Source organism: Manis pentadactyla, chromosome 3 (assembly GCF_030020395.1).
Source record: "Manis pentadactyla isolate mManPen7 chromosome 3, mManPen7.hap1, whole genome shotgun sequence".
Taxonomy (NCBI): Eukaryota; Metazoa; Chordata; class Mammalia; order Pholidota; family Manidae; genus Manis; species Manis pentadactyla.
The window spans coordinates 68878938-68899523 of record NC_080021.1 but is presented as its reverse complement, the minus strand read 5'-3'; the positions used below and the strand labels follow the sequence as shown (position 1 = coordinate 68899523).

General features: G+C 40.9%; 1 protein-coding gene across 3 annotated transcripts in view; it reads left to right on the top strand.

Moving 5' to 3' along the window:
• Positions 1–428: 428 nt before the first annotated feature.
• Positions 429–20586, top strand: part of PREX2 (phosphatidylinositol-3,4,5-trisphosphate dependent Rac exchange factor 2) — a 304312-nt gene continuing 284154 nt past the window's right edge. Inside the window, exon 1 of one of the 3 annotated variants that reach the window (XM_057498015.1) lies at positions 429–1025. In XM_057498015.1, coding sequence (XP_057353998.1) covers positions 909–1025 — 117 coding nt within the window. In that variant the 5' untranslated portion in view covers positions 429–908. The remainder of the gene's footprint in view (positions 1026–20586) is intronic. The other 2 variants (XM_036886230.2, XM_036886229.2) reach the window with 2 other exon arrangements.

Here is a 20586-nt window from a genome sequence, read left to right as displayed (position 1 = left end):
CCAAAACAGCATAGTACAATGGTGATGCTTATTGTATCTGTAGTTTATTGTATAGGCCATGGCTGTCACTTTCCCATCCTGTCTTCATTTGTTATGGTAATTGACTTTCCAAGTGCAGGCAAGAGGGTATCTGCCCTGTGAATGATTCTCGGTTGGGGGGCTTTAAAAGCAAACCTGTTTTGTGCTTGAACAAAACCAAAAATCAATGTGTTTCTTTTCAAAGACGGGAGGGTCAATACCATGGTTGTTTTTGTTCCCATCCAGTTATGTAACCGTGGGGACTTGTTTCTTTGCTGTCAGGATTTGTACAAAACACAATAAAGCAAAACAATAGACGGGAGTCATAGCAGCAACCCCTCGAGCTGCGTCTTGGAGTAGGTCCTCCTAGGTTTGGGACTCTCCAGTTAGTTCCATCTCAAGTGCTGACGCTGTGAGTGAGTGAGTGAGTGTGAATGTGTGAGTGTGTGTGTGTGTGTGTGTGTGTGTGTTAGCTGGCACGCAACACACTTCCCTAGGGTTGTGTTTCCTTTTTCCTGAGATTTGGCTAAGGGTAAAGGGTCGGAGTCACATGGATACAAAGCATTTGATTAATATCCAAGTCACCGCTGTGGCTGCCGGAGCCGCCTCCCCTCCAGCCCGGGCCGCGTGAGGCCGGAGCGGCGGGGTTGGGTGCGCAGGTCCAGGGCGGGAGACAGGTCTCCTGGGAGTTTGCTCTGCAGAGCCCCGCGCCTCCGGCGCCGGAGATCCAGCGGGAGCCCCCTCCCCTGCCCCCGCCCCAGCCCCAGCCTCTCCCCATCATGTAAAGGCGCCCTTCCCTTCCCGGACCTTGCGGAGGCAGCAACTTTCCTTGCTGGCGGCGGCGCCGGGGCAGCAGCGAGCGCGCGGGGTAGCGAGTCCCGCCGCCCACCATGAGCGACGAAAGCGCCAAGGACCTGGAGAAACAGCTTCGCTTGCGCGTGTGCGTGCTCAGCGAGCTCCAGAAGACCGAGCGGGACTACGTGGGCACGCTGGAGTTCCTGGTGTCGGTGAGGGTCCCCCCGCGGCCGCGGGCAGCGCGAGCGGCATTGTCTGCGCGGGGCCGGCGCCCCGGGACGGCTTCGCGGGCGCGGAGTCCGCGCGCCGACCCCGGGGAGATTGTTTAATGCTTAGGGATGCCCTGAGTAGCCAGGGCTTTGGAGAGCTGCGGGTTCGAAAAGTTAGCCCGAAGGGGAGAAGCCTTTGGTTCGGGGAGCCCCTGCTGCCCCATCTTATCTCTCCTTTACTCCTCTCCCTGGCTGCTCGGATTGTGTTAAGTTTTTTTCCTTCTCTTCCTTCCCTGGGGATTTTGTTTTAAGACTTTGGCTTGGTGATTAAAGTCAGTGTGCTACAGTCAGGTACATTTAGTTAAAAAAAATCCTGGATTGTTCTGGAGCTTGAGTTCATTATTCAGATTGAGCGGTAGTGAAGTCCCTTTAGTTCTGAGTCTTTGAAACATAGGATTCTGGTGGTGGGTACAGAAAGAGCAGCGGGGTTATGATCTCGAGCAGCTGTTCGATATTAAAGCCACATGTAGTGTTCACCCCGTCCTAGACCTACAGTCTCCTCTTCCATCCCCACCCCCATCCCCGGTTTAAATCTCTTCCTCGCTCAGCTCCTGGGTCCCCTGTCCACACAGAGCCCAGAAAAGCTGTATAATAAAACTCGTGCCGATCAAGTTTAAGAATTCGTAGAACTGGCAGGAACTGTTTCACAGTTTCAGCTTGACTCACTGGAAGTCCACTTTGAAAACATCTCATTCATTTTGGGACCAGGAGGGTCAAAACTTAGTGAAAGAAACTTGTGAGGCCTTCACTCAGAAGTTGAAATTATTATATTTACTGCAGCAAGACAAAGTGTGTGAGGATTGGCTCCTTTCCACCCAGATGCCTGGGAGAGCATCATTCAGACCGACCAGTTTTTAGCCTTTGCTCTCTCACTCAGATATAACCTTCTTTTCCTTCCACCACTCTGTTCCATATCCCCCTGGTCCAAGGGGAAATGTTTCAAAGGCCAAACTTCCTGCTCAGTTTTCTGAAAGAGGTGAACTTTCTGCTTGTAATTATGATAGAGGAAATTCATTACTTGGCTGTGGCAAGAAAAAAAAAAACGGTATCTCAAGGAGGTAAGATGCACAGATTGGCTTCTGGTTGACTTCTCAAATGAAAATCAATATACTTGAGCCCCAGGGGCCACATTCTTTAGAGAAGTATGGATCTCTCAGACTGTAATATAATTGGTGATGAGTAAAATTGTACACTTCCATGCAGCAATGTAAAAAATGCGTTATTTTAAGGAAATTTGACTTAAAAAAAATTGAAGTGTAGTTCGTATATGGTAATATTTTGTTGCCAGGCAGCTGTGTCTGGGGAGATCTCTCTCTGTTCTCTAGATGAAACCTCAGCAGGATGGGGGAGGATTCTTGACTGTGATTCACAAAGAGTTCCTGAACAGGTCAGAAAGTGTAGGTAAGGAAGAAATTCATTATAGTGAAAATAGTAGTGAATGGCAGCAGCCACGCAGGCAGTGGAGAGCAAGAAGAGCAGAGGGAGTAAAGGAGAGTTCATTGAACTCCTGCTTGGCATAGTGCAGATCCCTTGCCAACTCCTAAAGCCAGGGCTACCTGGCCTCCAGCGTCTACTTGAATCTGCATGGCATGGAAACTAAACCTCTACTATCCCAGGATCTGGGGGAGCTGCAGAGCACTGGATAGAGTGAGATTATGTTCTGAGAATTTCTCCAAAGCAAAGAAAGGAGAATTAGGGGTAGGCTGCTACAGAGAATGATCATATGGTTGCAGTCCCATCTGGGTCACTCAGGTGATGGGAACTTGCAAACCCAAATTAGGGACCACAGTAGCCCTTCCCTGCTTATCTGAAGTAGAACCGAGAAAGTAAAGACTTCTGCTTAAGTCTGGAAAATTGAATGAAATAACGAAATAACAAAGATGCTTACCACTGGGAAAAGGGATCTCTTATTAACCTCCCAACAGGCTTGGAAGAGCACAGAGATAAATAAACGCAGTAAGTTGTGCAGCAAGAAGGCTTTATTTAAGGGAAAGTACACACTTGAAGAAAGGGGAGTGTGGGCAGCCTGAGAGAGGAGGCATGCTGAAAGTCTTAGGATTCATGTCTTCTAAGGTCAAGAATGGGGTCAAGGGTCAAGGGAGCATAGTCTTGACATGTGGTCTCATTATGTCTTTCTCCAGTGAGAGACAATATATCATCATCCAGTCAGTCCTCTATGTATTTTGTAAGATAAACAACAAAAGGAATTTATTGACCCTGTTCTTCTCCAAAATAGTGGTTCCCTCTATCAGTGGGAACATACCATTTAGGACCACTCACACTGCCTTGATAAAGGGTTGATTGTTGGCTAATTACCTCATATATGTCAGGAATCTTACCTCCTAACTCCCTGCTTTTTAAAATGGAATCTTAGCGTTCAGATGGAGTCCCTCCTGTTCTTACTATGCTATTTATATCTTAGCATTTTTCATCATAGGCAGGAAAAATTAATCATGATGCTTGTCCCATGTTTCTGCTCTACTTCAATATTAGTTTCAGGTGTAGGAGATTTGACTTCTAAATGCTTCAGATTTGGATTTCATGAAATGTTGGTGACAGCATCTTTTGACTTCTGAAGAATTTGAGTCACTTCTTAAATTGTATTAGTTACTCCTTTCTGGAGGTATGTGACAAATTATTTGACACAGCCCTACCTTAGAGAAATAGCTAATCTAAGCTAACCTAACCTACCTTAAAAATCAGTTTGCTCTTTGATCATGTTGATCTTTATTTAAAATAACAGTTTTTCCTCTAATCTTACTTGATTATTAAAATTGAAAACTTACTACTTTGTAAAGTTAGGTAAGAAATTACTGGAGGTATAAAATAAATTGTATTTTCCTATTTACTAGTGGATCATTTTATGACTTCATATTTTTTATCTCATTCAGAAATTATAGACTCTCCTGCTTTTCCTTTTCTTTGTTATTTGTGCTCATACATGTTCACACACACGTGTGATTGGCTTGAATGGCATCCTGAACAAAAGTTTACCTCGACTTTTTAGTACCTAAGATCTACTTATATTTTTATATTTTTCCTTTTTGAGTGTTATTTATAGCAACGTTAAATTCCCATGTCTTTTACCTGGTCACCTTCAGTTAATACAGTTGATCTAATTTTAGTTTTAGCCTAAACTAATATGTACCAAGAGTTTAAAAAATATTCAGACCCTTTGACCTGCTAATTCTTCTAGGAATCCATCCCAAGGGACCAATCAGAAATGCAGAAAAACAATTAAAGTTTTTTTTCTTTTTAAATAGCTGTAGTACTAAATAAGTGCAGTGGTAAATTTACTATAAAAATTCAATAGTGCATTCCTAAGTCAAATTTTAATATTTGTTATATTAGTCACTGTTTTAGATTTCTGTCATTGCGTCACTCTTATGAAGAGATAGGAAACATATTTTTAGTTTTACCAAGAATATATTTTTACTTACAGCCCCATAAATAAGCACACAAAATATAATTATTTCTCTTGATTAAGTGATCCTATGACGTGAGGGGAAAACCTCTTTCTGAGGTCTTTTGTACTTTTCATTTCTATTTGTTCAAGTTTCCAACCTTTGGCCTTTAAAGGGAGAGCACCTTCCCCCAGGTAGTCCTTGAATATTGCCCTTTTTCTCTATACATAGTATCAATTGGTATTAGCCTTCTCTAGTTACCACCCAGGCACACACTTCTTGATTAACAAAGCTCTGTTCTTAAAGCCTGCTGCTGTCGTTTAGAATGGCTTGCTCTTCCCACACTTTCTCAGGCCTCTTTGCTCCTCCCCAGCCTTTACCTACCTGTTAATTCCTTCCCGGCTTTCAAGGCTCAGTCCATCTCCTTCAATAAACCTTTCAAGATATATCCTGTCCCCCCCCTAGACTAGAGTACTTACTGCTTTGTATCCACTCTTGCATAGTTTCTTCTTCCTTAGTACCAAAGGAAGCTTATGCATGTACTTACTTTTGTCTCATTCTTCTAGAATGTAGGCTTCTTGAGGACAGGACCACAGTTTACTCACCTGTGTTTCCCCAGAATTTTGTGCAGTGCTTGGGACATTGTAGGTATTCAGCAAATGCTTTCTGAATGAATAAATGAATCAACAACCATTCTCTGACCTCCTATCCAATTTTTAAGGACATTTCCTCATCCATCTTTAAAATTCTGAATTTTGTTTTTCTTTCCTTTTGTCTGGATGGGTAGCCTGGAGTTGCTTAAATTTCATTCAGGCACATATGAATTTATGTAACCAAAAGTTTTAAATGAAACATGTAAGTGCCTAAATTTAAAACAGAAACATGATTTAAATCAGGCATTGTGGTATTAAAGACTTTGTAACACACTAGTATTTCGATTCATGGTATTGTAAACTTTCATTGGATATCATGGATAGGCTGTTTTATTTGGATTAATTACTCTTAGGCCATAGATAAAATGGTTGAGAGGGACCAAGTTTGCCTGGATTTATATTCTTGTTTTGCTTGGGAAATGAAATTTGTACTTTATTAGAAATACTGTCTTCTAAATAAATTGTTTTATGGACCTAATAACCAACATTTAATGCCCCAATCCTGGCCAGTAATAGATGCAACCGGTTTCCTGTTTGCAACCCAGTCCCAGGGCATGCCAAGATCTCAAGGGTTTCATGCCCCGGCTGGAGAAAGGCAAGCCAGGGCAGGCTGCATGGGTGTGCATCCTGTACATTTGCTTGGGCTGCACACTCAGCAGGACCTGGAACTTGGTTTAATGCTCTGCTACCACTGTCTTGGCATTCTTGCTAATTTTATCTTTGAACTTGTGTTTTACAAGTGTAGTCCAATGGGAAAATGGAGTGTGAGCAGAGCAGGTATATGAAAGAAAGAAAAAAGCCTTATATTTCAGTACCTTTACTAGCACTTGCCCCTGCTCTTTGAACCCTAGCCCTCACATTTTTGTTTTACATTGGGCCTGGAAAATTGTGTAGGCTCGTTTCACTCTGGCTTGTGGCATTGAGACTGGACAATTGTATATTTCTTTGTCTAAACTGGGACACTTCTGAGAGTGAAAGGGAGTGTTAATAATTATGCTGGGAAACAGATGTAAACTGGGATTGTTCTTGGCAAGTCAGAATGCACGGTTAGGCATACTTGGCATACGCACGTATTGAGGCACACTTAGGCATACTTGAAGCTACGTGTCTTGTCAGAAACAAAAGATTTTGAAGTTTGCTACCTTCCTGGGCTTTGAAGTTAGATGCCTCAGAATTGGGGTCCTGTCTCCAATTTCCTATGTAACTTTGTACATCTTCCTAAACGTTTCAGACGCCATTTTTGTCATCTGTAAAATGGGGAAACAGTAGCATTTCTCATGGTTGTTGTAAGGATGAGATGATACATACATGCATTGGGCCTCCCCTCAGTGTCTGGCTCTTGGCAGACAGTAAATAGCTACTGTTATTTCCTCTGGTGCTGCAGTTATACAGAGCCATGCATACTCGTCATCCTTACTGTGCAATATTTATATTTCTTATATCCTCCTCTACCCTTCTCCTATGTCTCTGAGCCTCTTTGCTTTGTCCCGTGTTTCCCTTCTGTCATGTGGTCCTTCCCATGGCCTCCTTATACATGCTCAGTGGACTTTAAGACAGCGAGAACACTTTGCGTTCTGTGTAACAATAGCCATAGTTTGTATGGGGCTTTACAGTTTATGCTAAACAATTTCATATCTGTTACCTGATTTGGCTTAATGTGTGTCTCTGAGCTCTTTCAAATGGTGCTCCCCAGTTCTGTGGTTTGGCTTCTGGGGCCCTTGCAGAGAGTGAGGGGGTGCTAAATTGTTTGGCTCCTGTCTCTTCATCCTGGCTTTTTCTAGCAAAGAAGCCTTTCCCCACCCTTCTGATTGGTGTTTTTGCTTAAGTAGTTAGAAAGCCCACCTGTCTAAATGGTAAACTCCAAGAAAATAGGGATGGTGCATTTACTCCTTAGGTATGCTTTTCTTGGCTTCAGCACCCTCAACGCAGTGCTGTGTAAATAGCAGCTGCTCAAGAAAGCAAATAGGCAAATAAAGGAAAAGCAAATAAAACAGTTTGAATGAATCTGAAAAGAACTTCTTTCAGTCATGATCTATCTTTTCCAGGTAGATATATTGATCCAACACATTCATGCCCCCGGCTTATGCTGTGGGCTGAGTGTGTCCTCCTCCAGTGTGTTTGTTGGAGCCCTAACCCTCTGGATACAAAAAGTCACAATGCCATGTGTTATGTGCAGCAATGGAGTAGTAAATAAAGGGGCCTGGAGGCATCAAGGAGCTCCCTTAGTCTGAGGTCAAGGGAAGTTCAGGGGAGGAGGTGATAATAGCTGGTTCATGAAGGATGAGGAGGAATATGCCAGTGCTGGGAAGGTAGTTACCCGTCCCAGAGGAACGGCACGGTCACGGGGCCTCATGGCGTGCTGGGGAGGCTGGCAGGGCCTGGCTTCTATGGTGCTGAGACATTTCTCATTAATGGAGGTAAAGAGTTCTGTATGCTTTTAGGTATTGGTGGGAGATGAAGTAAGTCCTGTCCAGTCTGAGAAGGATTTCATTCGCTGACTTCAACTGATGGCAATGGAAAATCAATTGTGAGGGGACACTTGCTCTCTTATTAATAATAAACAAGTCTAAGGCCTCCAAGGTCAGCACTGGGAAGGGGTATATAACCTTCAAAAAGCTGTTATTTGCTAAGGGAGAGCACAGGCCAGTAATCCTGGAATCAACATGCAACATAAACGTAGTCTAGTTTGTGTGATACAGCTTTTTTCTGCTCCCCTGGAAGTGATGTTGTCTCAGGGTCTGCAGACTCTGCCCTGTCTTTATCCTAAGCTCTAGGATGGCTCCTATTTGATTCCCCTGGCTGGGCACTGTTCCTAGGATGACTTGACTGCGTTCTTTGTGTTCTAGTCATTAGCCTGAATGTGGACATGAGGATGGCATCAGGAAGGTGCCCTTAATTTGTCTTGACCCATAGTGAATACATCATGATCAAAATGGGTTTTGTTCATAATTCTGATTTTTGGAGTATTCATCCTTATGACTGGAGCCATTCTCCCTGCACAGAGGGATGTGTCCTCAGTCTGATGGTTTCATCTGCATAATCATACCTTATTGTAATATGATGACATCAGTGTAAGAATAATACCTTTTGAGATTAGCTTTGTTTATTAGCAAGAGGATTTTGTCAACAGGACAGAAGAACAAAGACTGGTGTCTGGTCACCCAAGGGTTTCTGCCATTGCATTGGTCCAGGTAAGAAGTGAGGAATGTTTGATCTAAGGTAGATGCAGTGAAGAAGATTAATCAAACCAAACCACAAAAACGAAACACCCAACAACTGTGGTACATTTCTTGGGTAGAACCTTTAGTATTTGTGTTCACCCAGTAGGGGTTTAAGTAGAGGTGAGACCATAGGGTGGTGCTTAGCTCCTGAATTTGAGGACAAGATGGGGAGTGTCATTAGCTGAGAAGTGGAATGCAAGGGACAGAATAGCATTGGAAGGAGAAGAGTGGTTTGGTTTTGGACCTGCTGAGCTGCAAATCCTGCCAATTTTTGAAGATAAGAATATGGAACTCAGAAAGAATTCGGAACAAAAGTTAGTGATGTACGAATGACCTAATCATATATGTTGACGCCATCAGGTGGATGAGATGACACAAGGGGAACAATTGGAGGGAAAAAACATGTAAACCACGGGAAGGTTGTTGGAGAGCTGATACTTAGAGGCTGGAGGAAGAGCAGAGTGCCTCGGTGACTTGGACTGAGCCATCAAAGGCTGAAACAAAGAACCAGGAGAGAGTTGTCTCTGAAAAGGCATGGAGGATCCAGGTTCTCAGAAGAAGGGCTTTCTTTAAAGTGTCAGAACATTAAAAGGGTCAGTAATGTGAAAACTAAAGAGGCCACTGGATTTGGCAGTTAGACATCCTTGGGGTTTTAGCTGTAGTAAGTATGTGTGAGCAGAACCTGAGAATGAACTGAGACGTGAGTGGAGGCTCAGGGGATGAAGACCATCGGAGGAACTACTCAGAGAGCTTGGTAGTAGATCAGGGGGAGAAACAGGTTAGTACCATAAGGGGATGATTGTGTCCAGGGATGTTTGAGGAAGATGAGTATAGCCAAGGGGAAGGGGGCAATAAGAAGGGAACCAAAGCAGCTACCATAGAAGTCCAAATGCATTCAGGTAAATCATGCCAAGGGATGGCCCTTCAATGGCCCTGGGAGACAAGGAAGGCATTTGGCAGATTCACTGAGCATCCTGCCCTAAAACATGCCCACAGCAAAATGTCATTGCAGATTCTCAGAATGAGCAAGTTCTCTTGTATATTTTGAAAATTCTTCTTCTCTAGTCTAGAGCTTGTGGATTGTGGATCTGCTGGGATGGCCTTTGTGCCTCCTTGTGAACGCTCCCCAGCGTCTCTGATTCCCATACTGGGACAGTGGGTTGAAGAGCATGGTACAGGGCATGGGTGTAGGGAATCTGATGACCTGGGTTAAAGTTCTGGCACTGAAATGTACAAACTGTGTAACTTGGAGCAAATTATATCACCTCGTTATGTCTAGTTTCATATTTGGAAATACCATATTTTGGTAATATCTCAGAGGGCTGACCCAAAGTTCAAATGAGTTTCTGTAGGTTAAGTCCTGATAGCTGGTAAGCATTCCCTCGTTTTCCCTTCCCGAACCCCAAATTTATCTCCCTCTCTCTGCTTCCCCTACCTTGCAGGCTGTGTCTGGCACTTGCTAAGGCCACGTATCCTGCTCCTGACGCCTTTCTCTTCCAAGCCTGAGAGCACATGGGAGGGATCAGTAGCTTCATAGTGGTCCTGAGGAGGCCAGAGAGACCTTCAGGAATGCAGGGTGGTCTTGGAGCAACAGGAGGGATGGCTTTCCTCTCGGAGGGAGGGATGGCTTTCCTCTCGGAGGGAGGGAAGGTTATAGGGTCATGGGTTACTTGAGGGGAGAGGGAACTTGGAGGTTTCTACCTGGTGGCCTTTATTTCTCTGTGAAGTTGAATTTTTGTTTTCTTTGTGTGCTGTTTTGCTTTTGTTTTGTTTTGTTGTTTGTTTTTGCTGAAAGTGAGGTACCCTAAATACACTGGTAAAGATTTGGAACATGGCACTTTGAGGATAGTAAAGGGCATTGAATTTAGACATCTCAGGTTGGATGTTTGACAATCTTGGTATAATCATTTTTTTAATGTGACTTTCTTAAGTGTAACATATGAATTTAGAAGTCAAAGTAGTGAAGCAGCCTCTTCTGATTTATTAAATATATTATGACTAGGTTCACATCTTGGAAATAATGAGGTAATCATTTTTAAAACCATGATACACGTTGATAGAACTTCTGCCTTATTACCTTCAATGCACACAGCAATCATCATACATGTTTTTTTAAAAAGTCAGATTTATCAGTACTTGTCTTGTAAGTGTTCTATTGAATTCTTTTGTTGTATACCTGGTACTACACTTTAATACCAAATGAAATTGTTATGTGTGAATTTTGAGTACAATTAGTTTGAGCTAAAAAGAGTTGTTTTTGTTTACCTTAATTCTTTAAAACTTATTTATAATATTACTTTACATAGTAGATGAGCTTTTTATGATTTTCACCTTATTAAATTGATTAGCTATATTAAAATGAAGATTTCTTTGATTTATAGCATTATATTTGCCTCAAAGATTTAAAAAATCCAGACAAACATCTCTTAGTAAGGGTTCTTTGTTTAAAAGTGTGGTTAGGTCACTTTTTGAATGTTATTAAGCATAATCATTCAAATCCTGACACATTTAATCCAAACTCTTTTTCCTATTCTCATGAGCTAGGAGATCCAGGAATTCCATGATTATAATTTTAAGAAAATTGATACATTAAGTTGAGGTTGTGATTTTTAAACACTTCTAGTTAGTATACATGACTTCTGACTTTGATACCTTGAGTAAATTTGTTGTATTCTAACCTAGCGGTATAGCTAAGTATATAGTTAAGCATAGTGTACAAAAAAGGACCTGGTCTGAGACTCTGTAAGCCAAGGACATTGTGTTCTGTCATTAATGCAAAATGCATATTTTCCATCAAAAGGCAAGCCATTCATTTCAAAAGGTTAAATTGTATAATACTTAAGAAATGACTGCAGATGGTTACTGATACAAAAGTATTCTCTGGGTTTATAGCAAAAAATACAGTAATATAGAATGTAAGTAAACATTTTAATTCATTTTAAAATTTCATTTCTCTGAGAGAGTTAAATAGGGGTTGATGTCTATGTTTGATTTTACTTTGCCACTTTTGTTTTTTTAGATATCTGTTTAAACTGTCTTCTTGCCAGGAGAGGCTTGATGAATGGCAGTCCCTTTTTAGTGATTGTGCAAGAAATGTTTCCTTTGATGCCTTGTAGTGCCTTAACTTGGCTTGCTGTCATGTTCTCTTGGATTTTAGTTTTTTTAATTCGAGACTATTGCTCCAAAGAAAGAAGTTTTAGGATTCCAGAAATGACAACTTGCACTGCAAAGTTTTAGTTCTGTCTATAGCACTAGGGGAAGAGCTAGGGAAGGCATTATTTCACCTAAATGGTCATCCCAAACCCACATATTCCAAGATTACTTTAATAATTCATTATTTCACAATTATGGGAGTAAAGGGGGCTTTTATTTTCTACATGTATATCTATGTTGTATTTGACTTTGTATTTCTTTAATACATTTTTATATTTTATGTAGAAATACTTTTATATTTATATATTTTACACATTCTTAAAAATGCTCTGGGTACAACTTTATCCCAATTTTTCTTGTATCTCCTGATCATGAGACCTCTGGCTGAGACTTCCACATGTCCTCAATATGCAATATTCTTTTCTTCTATAGTGATAAAAGGGTTAGTTCAGTACAAGGTTGTCCAGCTTAAGACTACATTTCCCAGCCTTCCTTGAAGTTAAGTGTAGGCATATGAATAGATTCTAGGATGTGAGCAGAAGTGGCATGGGTCTCTTCTAAGGTGCATCCTTATAATGAAGGAGTATGTACTTTCTCCCTTCTTCCTGGCTGGTATGAGTATGTGATGGCAAGTGATGGGGTAGCCATTTTAGACCATGAAATGGAAGTTACATGTTGAGGATGACAGAACAACAAAATAGGAGTCCATTCCTTTATTAAACATCTGTATCTTATAAAAAATGGGCCTATAAAATAAATCAGTATTTATTGAACCCTGTCCTAATACCATGTTTTTTGAGGTTTTACATTTTGCCTCCAAGTTCTCATTGATTAAGGATTGGCAAATAAAAAATATTTTTCTGCCTTCATCTTGTCAAATGGAATAATCTTAACCTTTTAAGTTTATTTTTCTTTTTTAATGAATCTTCTCTAGCTCACCAGTGATTTCTCTGGAATATGCTGAAATGATATTCTCTTTTTTTGCTATTGGTACATTTTTGTTTTTTTTCTTTAGAAGAAGAAGAGTATTTTTTTTTACCTGTACTTACGTATTTTTTCTTCTGAATCAGAGGCCAGAATTTTTGTGCTTATTAAATGTTTTATTAAGTGTATTTGTTCAGCTACTTTCGCAGAGGACAAACAGCAGTAATTTAAACAACACAAAAGGATTATTTGTGAATATGAGAGCCCTTTGTAATCAACCTGGTCTTTTTGCATCCTCTCTTGGAGGTCTGGTCATTTCATTTATCGATACTGTTGCCCAACACTGTTCCAGGTGCCACTCAGCTCCTTCAGATCCTTCAGAGACGCCTGTTCCTTCTACTTTATTTCTCCACCATCCCCTAGGACCAATCACATCAGAGTCTGTAGGAGAGAGAGCCAGGCATCAGGATCGCATAGCTTCTTCAGGTAGTTCCAGTGTGCAGAGAAGGCTGGAGAGCCAGTACATTAGGGTGTTCTTGTCTGGTTGAAGCTGGCTTACCGGGACCCCCTACCTGTCCCAGGGGGACAGAAGGTGGGAGAGACATTCACGTCACTTTCACTCTCTTCCCTGTGGTCAGAACATCATAACATGGTTGAACCAGCTGCCAGAGAGACTAGGAAATATGTATCTAGTTGGGTGGCCATGTACATAAATGAAACCTGGGGAATTCTATACTGAAATAAAGAAATGGAAAATAAATGTTGAGGGGAAAATCATAGTCTTTGCCACATTTCGGGTTCCAGTCATACCTTAGACTTGTGTTTTCAGAAAATCATTTATGTTAGTTCTTGGATTCCTTTACTTTAAGAAGCTATTATATTTAGTATAACTTGGTTTATTTCTCCCTAAAATAATACATTCTTGCCCATATAGATATCCATGTCTTCACATATGTTTGTAAGAGTTTCTGAAAGTTATTTTCCCTCATTGGCCTTCACTGCAGCTAAGTGTGTGGGAGATTTGGAGATTCTGTATAATTTAAGTTTTTTTTCAGAAGCCTCCAAAGACAAGTGTCCCAGGATAATATGGAAATCATCATTTATTATGTGTTTGCTATATGTCAGGTGCTGCATATTCTTGTATAACTCACGACTCAAAACTACCTTCAAGGCCTGTATCATTGTAACTCACACCTGCGGGACCCTTTCGTCAGTTCCTAAGTGGGCAGTGGGAATTCTGAGTAGTTCTACTGCACACCTGTTCCAGGACTTTGTGCTGGTGACTCACCATCCTTGGGCATGTCCAGATTGTGGCAGCAGTATGATTAATCAGGAGTGGGAAAACCAGGGCAGATGTTTGGGACCGGGACACAGAATTTGTTGACTCCGGAAGCACACAGAAGCTAGAAGTCAGGAAGGAACAGTAGTTCATTTCAGGCAAACCAACAAGAGCAAGAGAGCAACAAGAAGCTCCCAGTCATTCCAGGACAGGGGTCAGAGTCAGGCAGTCACTCAGGAGCCAAAGATGACCTGGAAGTCAGAATTTTTCTTTACAGAAATGAGGAAACACAATAAACCTTTTAAAGACAACCTTATAGATAACCTTAGTCCTCCTGTTGGTTGTTGGTTAATGGACATCATTACTGAAACTAGTTTCAGTTTAATTCTTCTCGGATCATTTTGGATCTCTGTGTTAGTTACTTATGTACTACTTCATAGCAGGTTTGAACTACTGGTTTTGTGTGTTAAATATAGCTCATGTTTATCATATATATGATTGAATCATAAGGTGTTTAAAGCAAGGGTTAAGTAAGTTCTGACTCCTCTATGATACTCTAGAGTTTTCTTTGGTATTCAATACATGTTAAGTGAAACTTGCAGTAATTTAAAAATAAGTACAGAACTAAAAAATGTGGTACAATGACCACAAATTGGAATCAGTGATTTAAAAAATTTATTTTCAAAACAAATTAATTTTGTGAAAAATCTTATTTTCAGCACAGTGCGATTTACATGCCAGGTCAGTTTAAATAATACCTCTAATATGCTCAGCATTATATGAGTTAGCCTCTCCAGTAATGGTTTTCAAAAGCCAGATATTTGGATTCATATTGTTTCCAGGGCATAACTACTGAACCCTTAATGTTTGCTAATAACTCTTTTAGGCTGAGAGGAGATACATATATATTACATACCAAGTATATATACATTATGTACAAACACATATATACAAGAAGTCAACATCTCTGCTTTCATGGAGCCCTCACTCTAAACCAGGAAATACAAGACAAATGAGTAAAACATGATGTATCAGGGAGTCTACATGGCAAGGAGAATAAAGGAAGCAGACTGGGAATAAAAGTCCGTCAAAAAAATAAAAAAGGTTCCTTGACATTTTATATAAGATGAAAAGGCAGGAATTCACTCCTTTCTGCCACACTTCTTCCTGGAAGTCTGTAAAAATAATTGGGGGGAAAAACCTTGTTTTTTACTCTTAACATTAACAGGTAATATCAAAGATGAGAGTGCTTCTTAGTTCTCCTGTTTAACTCTTCAGAATAATTATAATTTAGAGATGAAATTAAACCCAGATATACATTGCTAATAAAGTTAATAGAACAGGTAAGCGAAAGTATGGCGACTCAAAGGCTTAAGGCTTTAGCTAGTTCATTCATAACTGTCATTCTCAGGACACTGACTCTGACTTTAGATAGGCATATATGTTTTTGGAGATGCAAACTGAAAATTCACTACCTCACTCTGTTAGATGTTTATACCAATTATACTGTTGAATAGCTTATTTTGTAGAGTGTTTGTTTATATGGCTTCGGGTCCCGGTAGCTTTGTGTCTAGTGGGAACTGTAGCCAAGATTAGAATTCATCACCGGCGGGAACCCAGAGGTCCTCACTATGTACCACTGCTGAGACGCTTCTGCTTGCAGTGAAGTGTCCTGTAGCCCCGAGTGGACCGAGGCATTGAGCAAGGCGGGTGCGGCACAGGGGGTTGGAGACCTTGAATGTACAGCAGGACCTAAAGCCAGTTACTTTAGATAATCCAGGAGTTAAAAGCTAAGGTATGTGCTTTCATGCATTTCACTTAGTTAAGGTCTTTCCCTGAGAGAGAACAGGGAGGGTTAGGAGTACCCTGCAACCCCAACCCTCTCCTTTTTCTGATGGTATTGTCTCCCTGATGGCCCTGTAGAAAGTGACTCCCTTGAGAAGGGTGGACAGCTGGATGCAGCCCCGTTGTGGCCTATGAAGTGTCACTGGGAGGCACTGCCAAAAACTCTAAGGGGGAGGGGAAAGGTCACTCCAGGACTCTGGAAAACATTCCCTCTCTTTTCAGCATCCTGGGGCCTTGCTGTGAATAGCTTCTGGGAGCTAGGATTCTGTGCTGAAAATTTTTTCAGGGTTGGTTCAGTGAATGATAATTTTAAGCAGCCTTTTGTGGAGCTTCATTTTTTAGTTCACTGAATTTATAGCAAAAAGGAAAGGAAATAGATTTATTACTATTGCCATTACCAACTTCAGAATAGAAATTGGTGAATAATTCCATTAGACTTTCAAAAATATAACGGAAGGGAAGGGGTTTAGCTGGCTGTAGTTTTTGATAAGGTTATGTGCTTTCCTCTTCCGTTTCTCTTTACAGACCATTCTATGGCTAATACATCACGAAAGTTAAAAGGAAGAACAAACACAGTCACCTCAAAGAGTTGAAATCTTTTCCATTCACTTCTTTGTGCTATTTGTGACTTGTCTGCCTGATTGTTTCAGAGTTAGGAAAAGCTTGGCTTTCTTATCTATGCTTTATCGGTGGCACTGGTTTTGAGAATGTGGTGTGTTTCTGACAAAACTGGGACAAAATCAGCCTGAACCGTAACAGCCACTGTAACGAACTAACACAGGAATGTGTACAGAATATATTCAGTGAGCCTTAAAGGCAAGTAGGTTTGTCTAATGAAATAATGCAAGATACAATGCCTAGGCAGGAAACCTGATACAGAACATCCCTTCAAGTCTGTACCACCTTGTTCAGTCCCATCAGTAGGTCTTCTTTGGGGGCTTTGAGATTTTCTCCATCACTCTGCTCAGTGTCTTAGTCCCAGGAGGAGGCAGAACGCTGACGGTGCTCATCCATCACGAGCACAGTGAATGTGGTTGGAATGATCACTGGGAAGCTAGGCTGGGTTGGGTTTAGAATTTGGTCTAAGATAACATCTAGAGACATTTCACAGGGGCAAGAAAGGAACTGGGGTCAAGAGTTAACACAGCAGAGGTCTCCGTAGTCTGGGACACAGAGCCAAGGAAGCAGCTTCGGGGGATGTCTACCATTTACACTTGTGAAACATAGTTTCTGCTGCTCAGCCCCTTTCCATGCACTCTGATCTGGTCCCTTGATACCCTTCACTTTTAGGATCTCCTGGCAGACAAAATTTGGCCTGGACTGACCAGGTAGCTTAGAGGATGGATTTTAGACTTATAACTTTTGAGGGATAGATGGTCCCATATAATAAAAAGATTAGGACCAATATTTGTAACCCAAGGAGAGATAGATTTTGACTGCTTTTATTAAACCTATTTCCTTAGATGATTAGACTAATCATTTAAGACTATTGGTTCATAGTTACTCCCTTAGTCTATCTTCCACCTAAGAGGGTTATCAATATTTTATGATTATTGTATAATTTCAAAAAACATTACCAGACACCGGGACCTTCCTTAATAAATCAAGCTTCATCTTCCCTAGAGACTGAGCCACTAGGAAAAGCTTGAAACCTTTGCTGACAACTTGTTCGAAGGCCACTGTTTGTTTTGATCAGCAGGTTCACTTTGCTATCATTGTGTAAACATTAAAAGGGTCTTCTTTCAGTTTAGGGTCTTCTTTCAGTTTACTTATGGCCCAGGTAGACACAGGTGAAAAGGGTGGCTTCAAACTAAAACTAAAGGAACAGAATTACAGAAACTTTGCCTGACTCCTGTCTTAATGTCCTACAATTCAAATTTCTGTAGCCTGACTTGTTTTAATTCCCAGCACCTTAAATAGTATTTGTTCTGGAGTGTTTACCCTGTTGTTATAATTTTTTTAGAAATTCAGGAAGTATGGAAAAACAATGAGAGAGAAATCAGTTAACTCCGTTTTGGGAAACCAAAGAGCAAAGTGGTTATGTTTATTAACGTGCTGTTGTCATGTTTGAGTAACAGTTGTTGAGAGGTTAAGATCTTTTTCTTGGAGTCTTTGTAAATTTCATGTAAAACTGTAAAAGGTCCAGATTCAGTGTAGTCTTCAAACCTCCACCCCAAACCCAAAACAAAAACGAATGAAGAATCCCTAACCTCAGAACCTCAGAAGAGAGCTGTTCCTATTCATATGAAGAGATACTATAATGATCTTCAATCTTTCAACAACATGGGATTAATTATCCCAGTAAAAATAACAATATCCCTAATCTGTTTTCATGCTTTCATTTCTGGATGGAGCCAATTTACGAATAAAGGTTGACATTTCATTCTGCAGTTCTCAGCCTCAGTGACTCCCTACAGAGACTGGGCTGGGCTGCCAGTTTGAGAAAATGCATCAAAAATATTTGGAATTAAGAGTTCCCACACTAGTAGCTACAAACTCATGTTTTCTTGATCAAGAGGTAATCCTCTTTTGGCTTCAGAGTAAGACATGTGAAATAAAATCATTCTCTTCTGAGACTTTAGTGCAATGAATGCCATTTATAAGGCCACTTGGAACCTGCTAGATGAGAGCCCGGAGGATCAGGACAGAGACCAGTTGTGTAGGGCTCCTTTTGTCCACCTGCGGATGCAGCAGGACCCGTGCTATTTGAAACTCTTTAATAGTTATATTCTTATACTAGTTTAGCTAACGCAAACGGATTCTCTTTCTTCTCTTACTCTGGTAACAAAGAGGGAGGCCTGTGGTTTATAAGTAGATATACTTTTGATGGGAATTATTGGAAAGTGTGTCTCATTCTATGGTTTTGGTTTTATAGAACAGTGATTAAAAATGGTCTGCCTGGAGGGTTGGTATTGGGGAGCAGTGGATAACCAGGGTGGCCTGGGATCAGGTGGTGGATGGCCTTGAATGCTAGAAAAAGTAGTTTAGAACTATGAGTAGACAATGGAGCAGTAGGGGAGGTTTTTGAGCAAGAGAGTAGCAGAACTGAACCTTGATTCAGGAGGAGTTGACTGGCAGACAGGCTTTTACAATGATTGTAGGAATGGCTCTCCTGAGCACAGGTGAGACCTAAGAGACCAACCCATTGAGCATAACAAATGCCAGGACAAAATCAGTGGGGAATATGATGATGGCCTCACTCCAGACCAGTTCAGTTTTCTCAGGAGGGGGAAAGAGGGTGGAGTGTCAGGAATTAATATTTTAAAAAACCTCCCTAGCTGATTCTAATGTGTCGGTAGGGTTGAGAAACAGGGAAATGGGTAACACAGAGCCACAAGATTCATTGCTCTGTCACTTTCTGTTCTCTACCTACCTTTATTCCCTTGGAGATCACCCTGAACTTCAGCCTTGAATACCTGCATCTCCCATGTATGTCTGGTAGGCATCACCAACATAACATGGCCAAAACCAAACTCCTGATCACCTCCCCTACCTCCCAGTCCACTCTCTCTGCCAAACCTCATCCTTTCGAGATCTTAACCATGTCAGCAAACGACAACTTAGTCTTTTTCTCATAGCTCACATCTAATAGTGGTAAGTCGTTTTAGCTTTAGCCTTAAAAGATCTCCACACTTTCACCACTTTTTACCACCTCTGTCAACTAACTCTTACCCAATCCAGCAGCTTCCTTTTTGGTTTCCCTGCATACCTACAACCAGGGATTTATGCAGTAGCTGGAGCAATTCTGTAAGAACACATCAAGTCACTTCACTACTTTGTTCTCAATTCTCTAAATCTGTCTCATCTCATTTAGAGTAAAAGCCAAAATTCTTCTAGTGGCCTGTGAGACTGTATGATTGACACTCTTCCCCTTTCCCTTTCTGATCTAATTTCCTGTGGTTATTCCCCTCACCTTCTAATCACAGTTGCCTCTTTGCTGATCCTCAAACAGTAGGCATGCTCCTGCCTCAGGACCTTTGCACTGTTACTCCCTCTGCTTAGAATGTTCTCCTCCAAGAGACCCTCATGGCCAGCTCCTTTGCTTTCTTTGGATCTTTGCTCAGATGTCCCTTCTCAGTGAGGTCTGCCCTGACCACTGTATTCCATGCTGCCGTCCTACCCTTTTCAACCCAACACTCCCCTGTCACCTTTCCTGCTTTAATTTCTCTATAAAGCACTTGCTGGCCTAATAAAGACCTTAATTATCTTGTTTGTTTTTTTATGCTGCTTCTCCCATTAGAAAGTGAGCTCATGAGGAAAGGGAAGGGATTTATGACCATTTGTTTATTGCTCCTTGCATAACCCCTAAAAGCCTAGCACTTAGTAAGTGTTCATAAATGTTTTTTGAATGAATTGGTGTGAGTAGTACTCAGTATCATCTTAAGATATAGAAATATTTTTTGAAAACTTTTTGTTGAGAAAAACATTTACCATATTCTGGAAAAGCATTAGAGGTCTAGTAAAGGCCTACAAACTCGAGTCAAGTCTGTAAATGTTAAAGTAAATGTCATATAATGAAACAAAATGTAATAATTGAATGACGTAAAGGAATACACTAACAAAATTAACTCATAAAACTGAGAAGTAACTAAACGTTGAAGAAGCAGCTGAAGAAAAATGAAATTAGCCAAGAGACTACATTTATATGGAGATGTCATCTAGGGTTACCCATTCCTTTACAATGATAATGAGAAAACTGGAAGTGGAAAAGATGTTGTTAAACTTCCCCTTTATCTTAGATAGAAAGCAGTCAACAAATTATTTTCTGTGTATTTGAGCAAAGCAATAAGACAACAATGATTAGTAGGAAGTACTCTTGATGTGGAAAAGGAAGTGTGCTACTTTGGGAAATAAGGACGATGTAGAAATTAATATGTTCAAGTCTTAAGAGGATTCCCATAGGAGACTGATGTATTTTCCAAAGTCCTTTGTTGTGATAAGATATGGAAAGTTATTTTGTAAGCCCTAATTTGTGAACATAAGCATATGTGTACCAAGGGAGATATGAAATGCAAGAACCTGTGT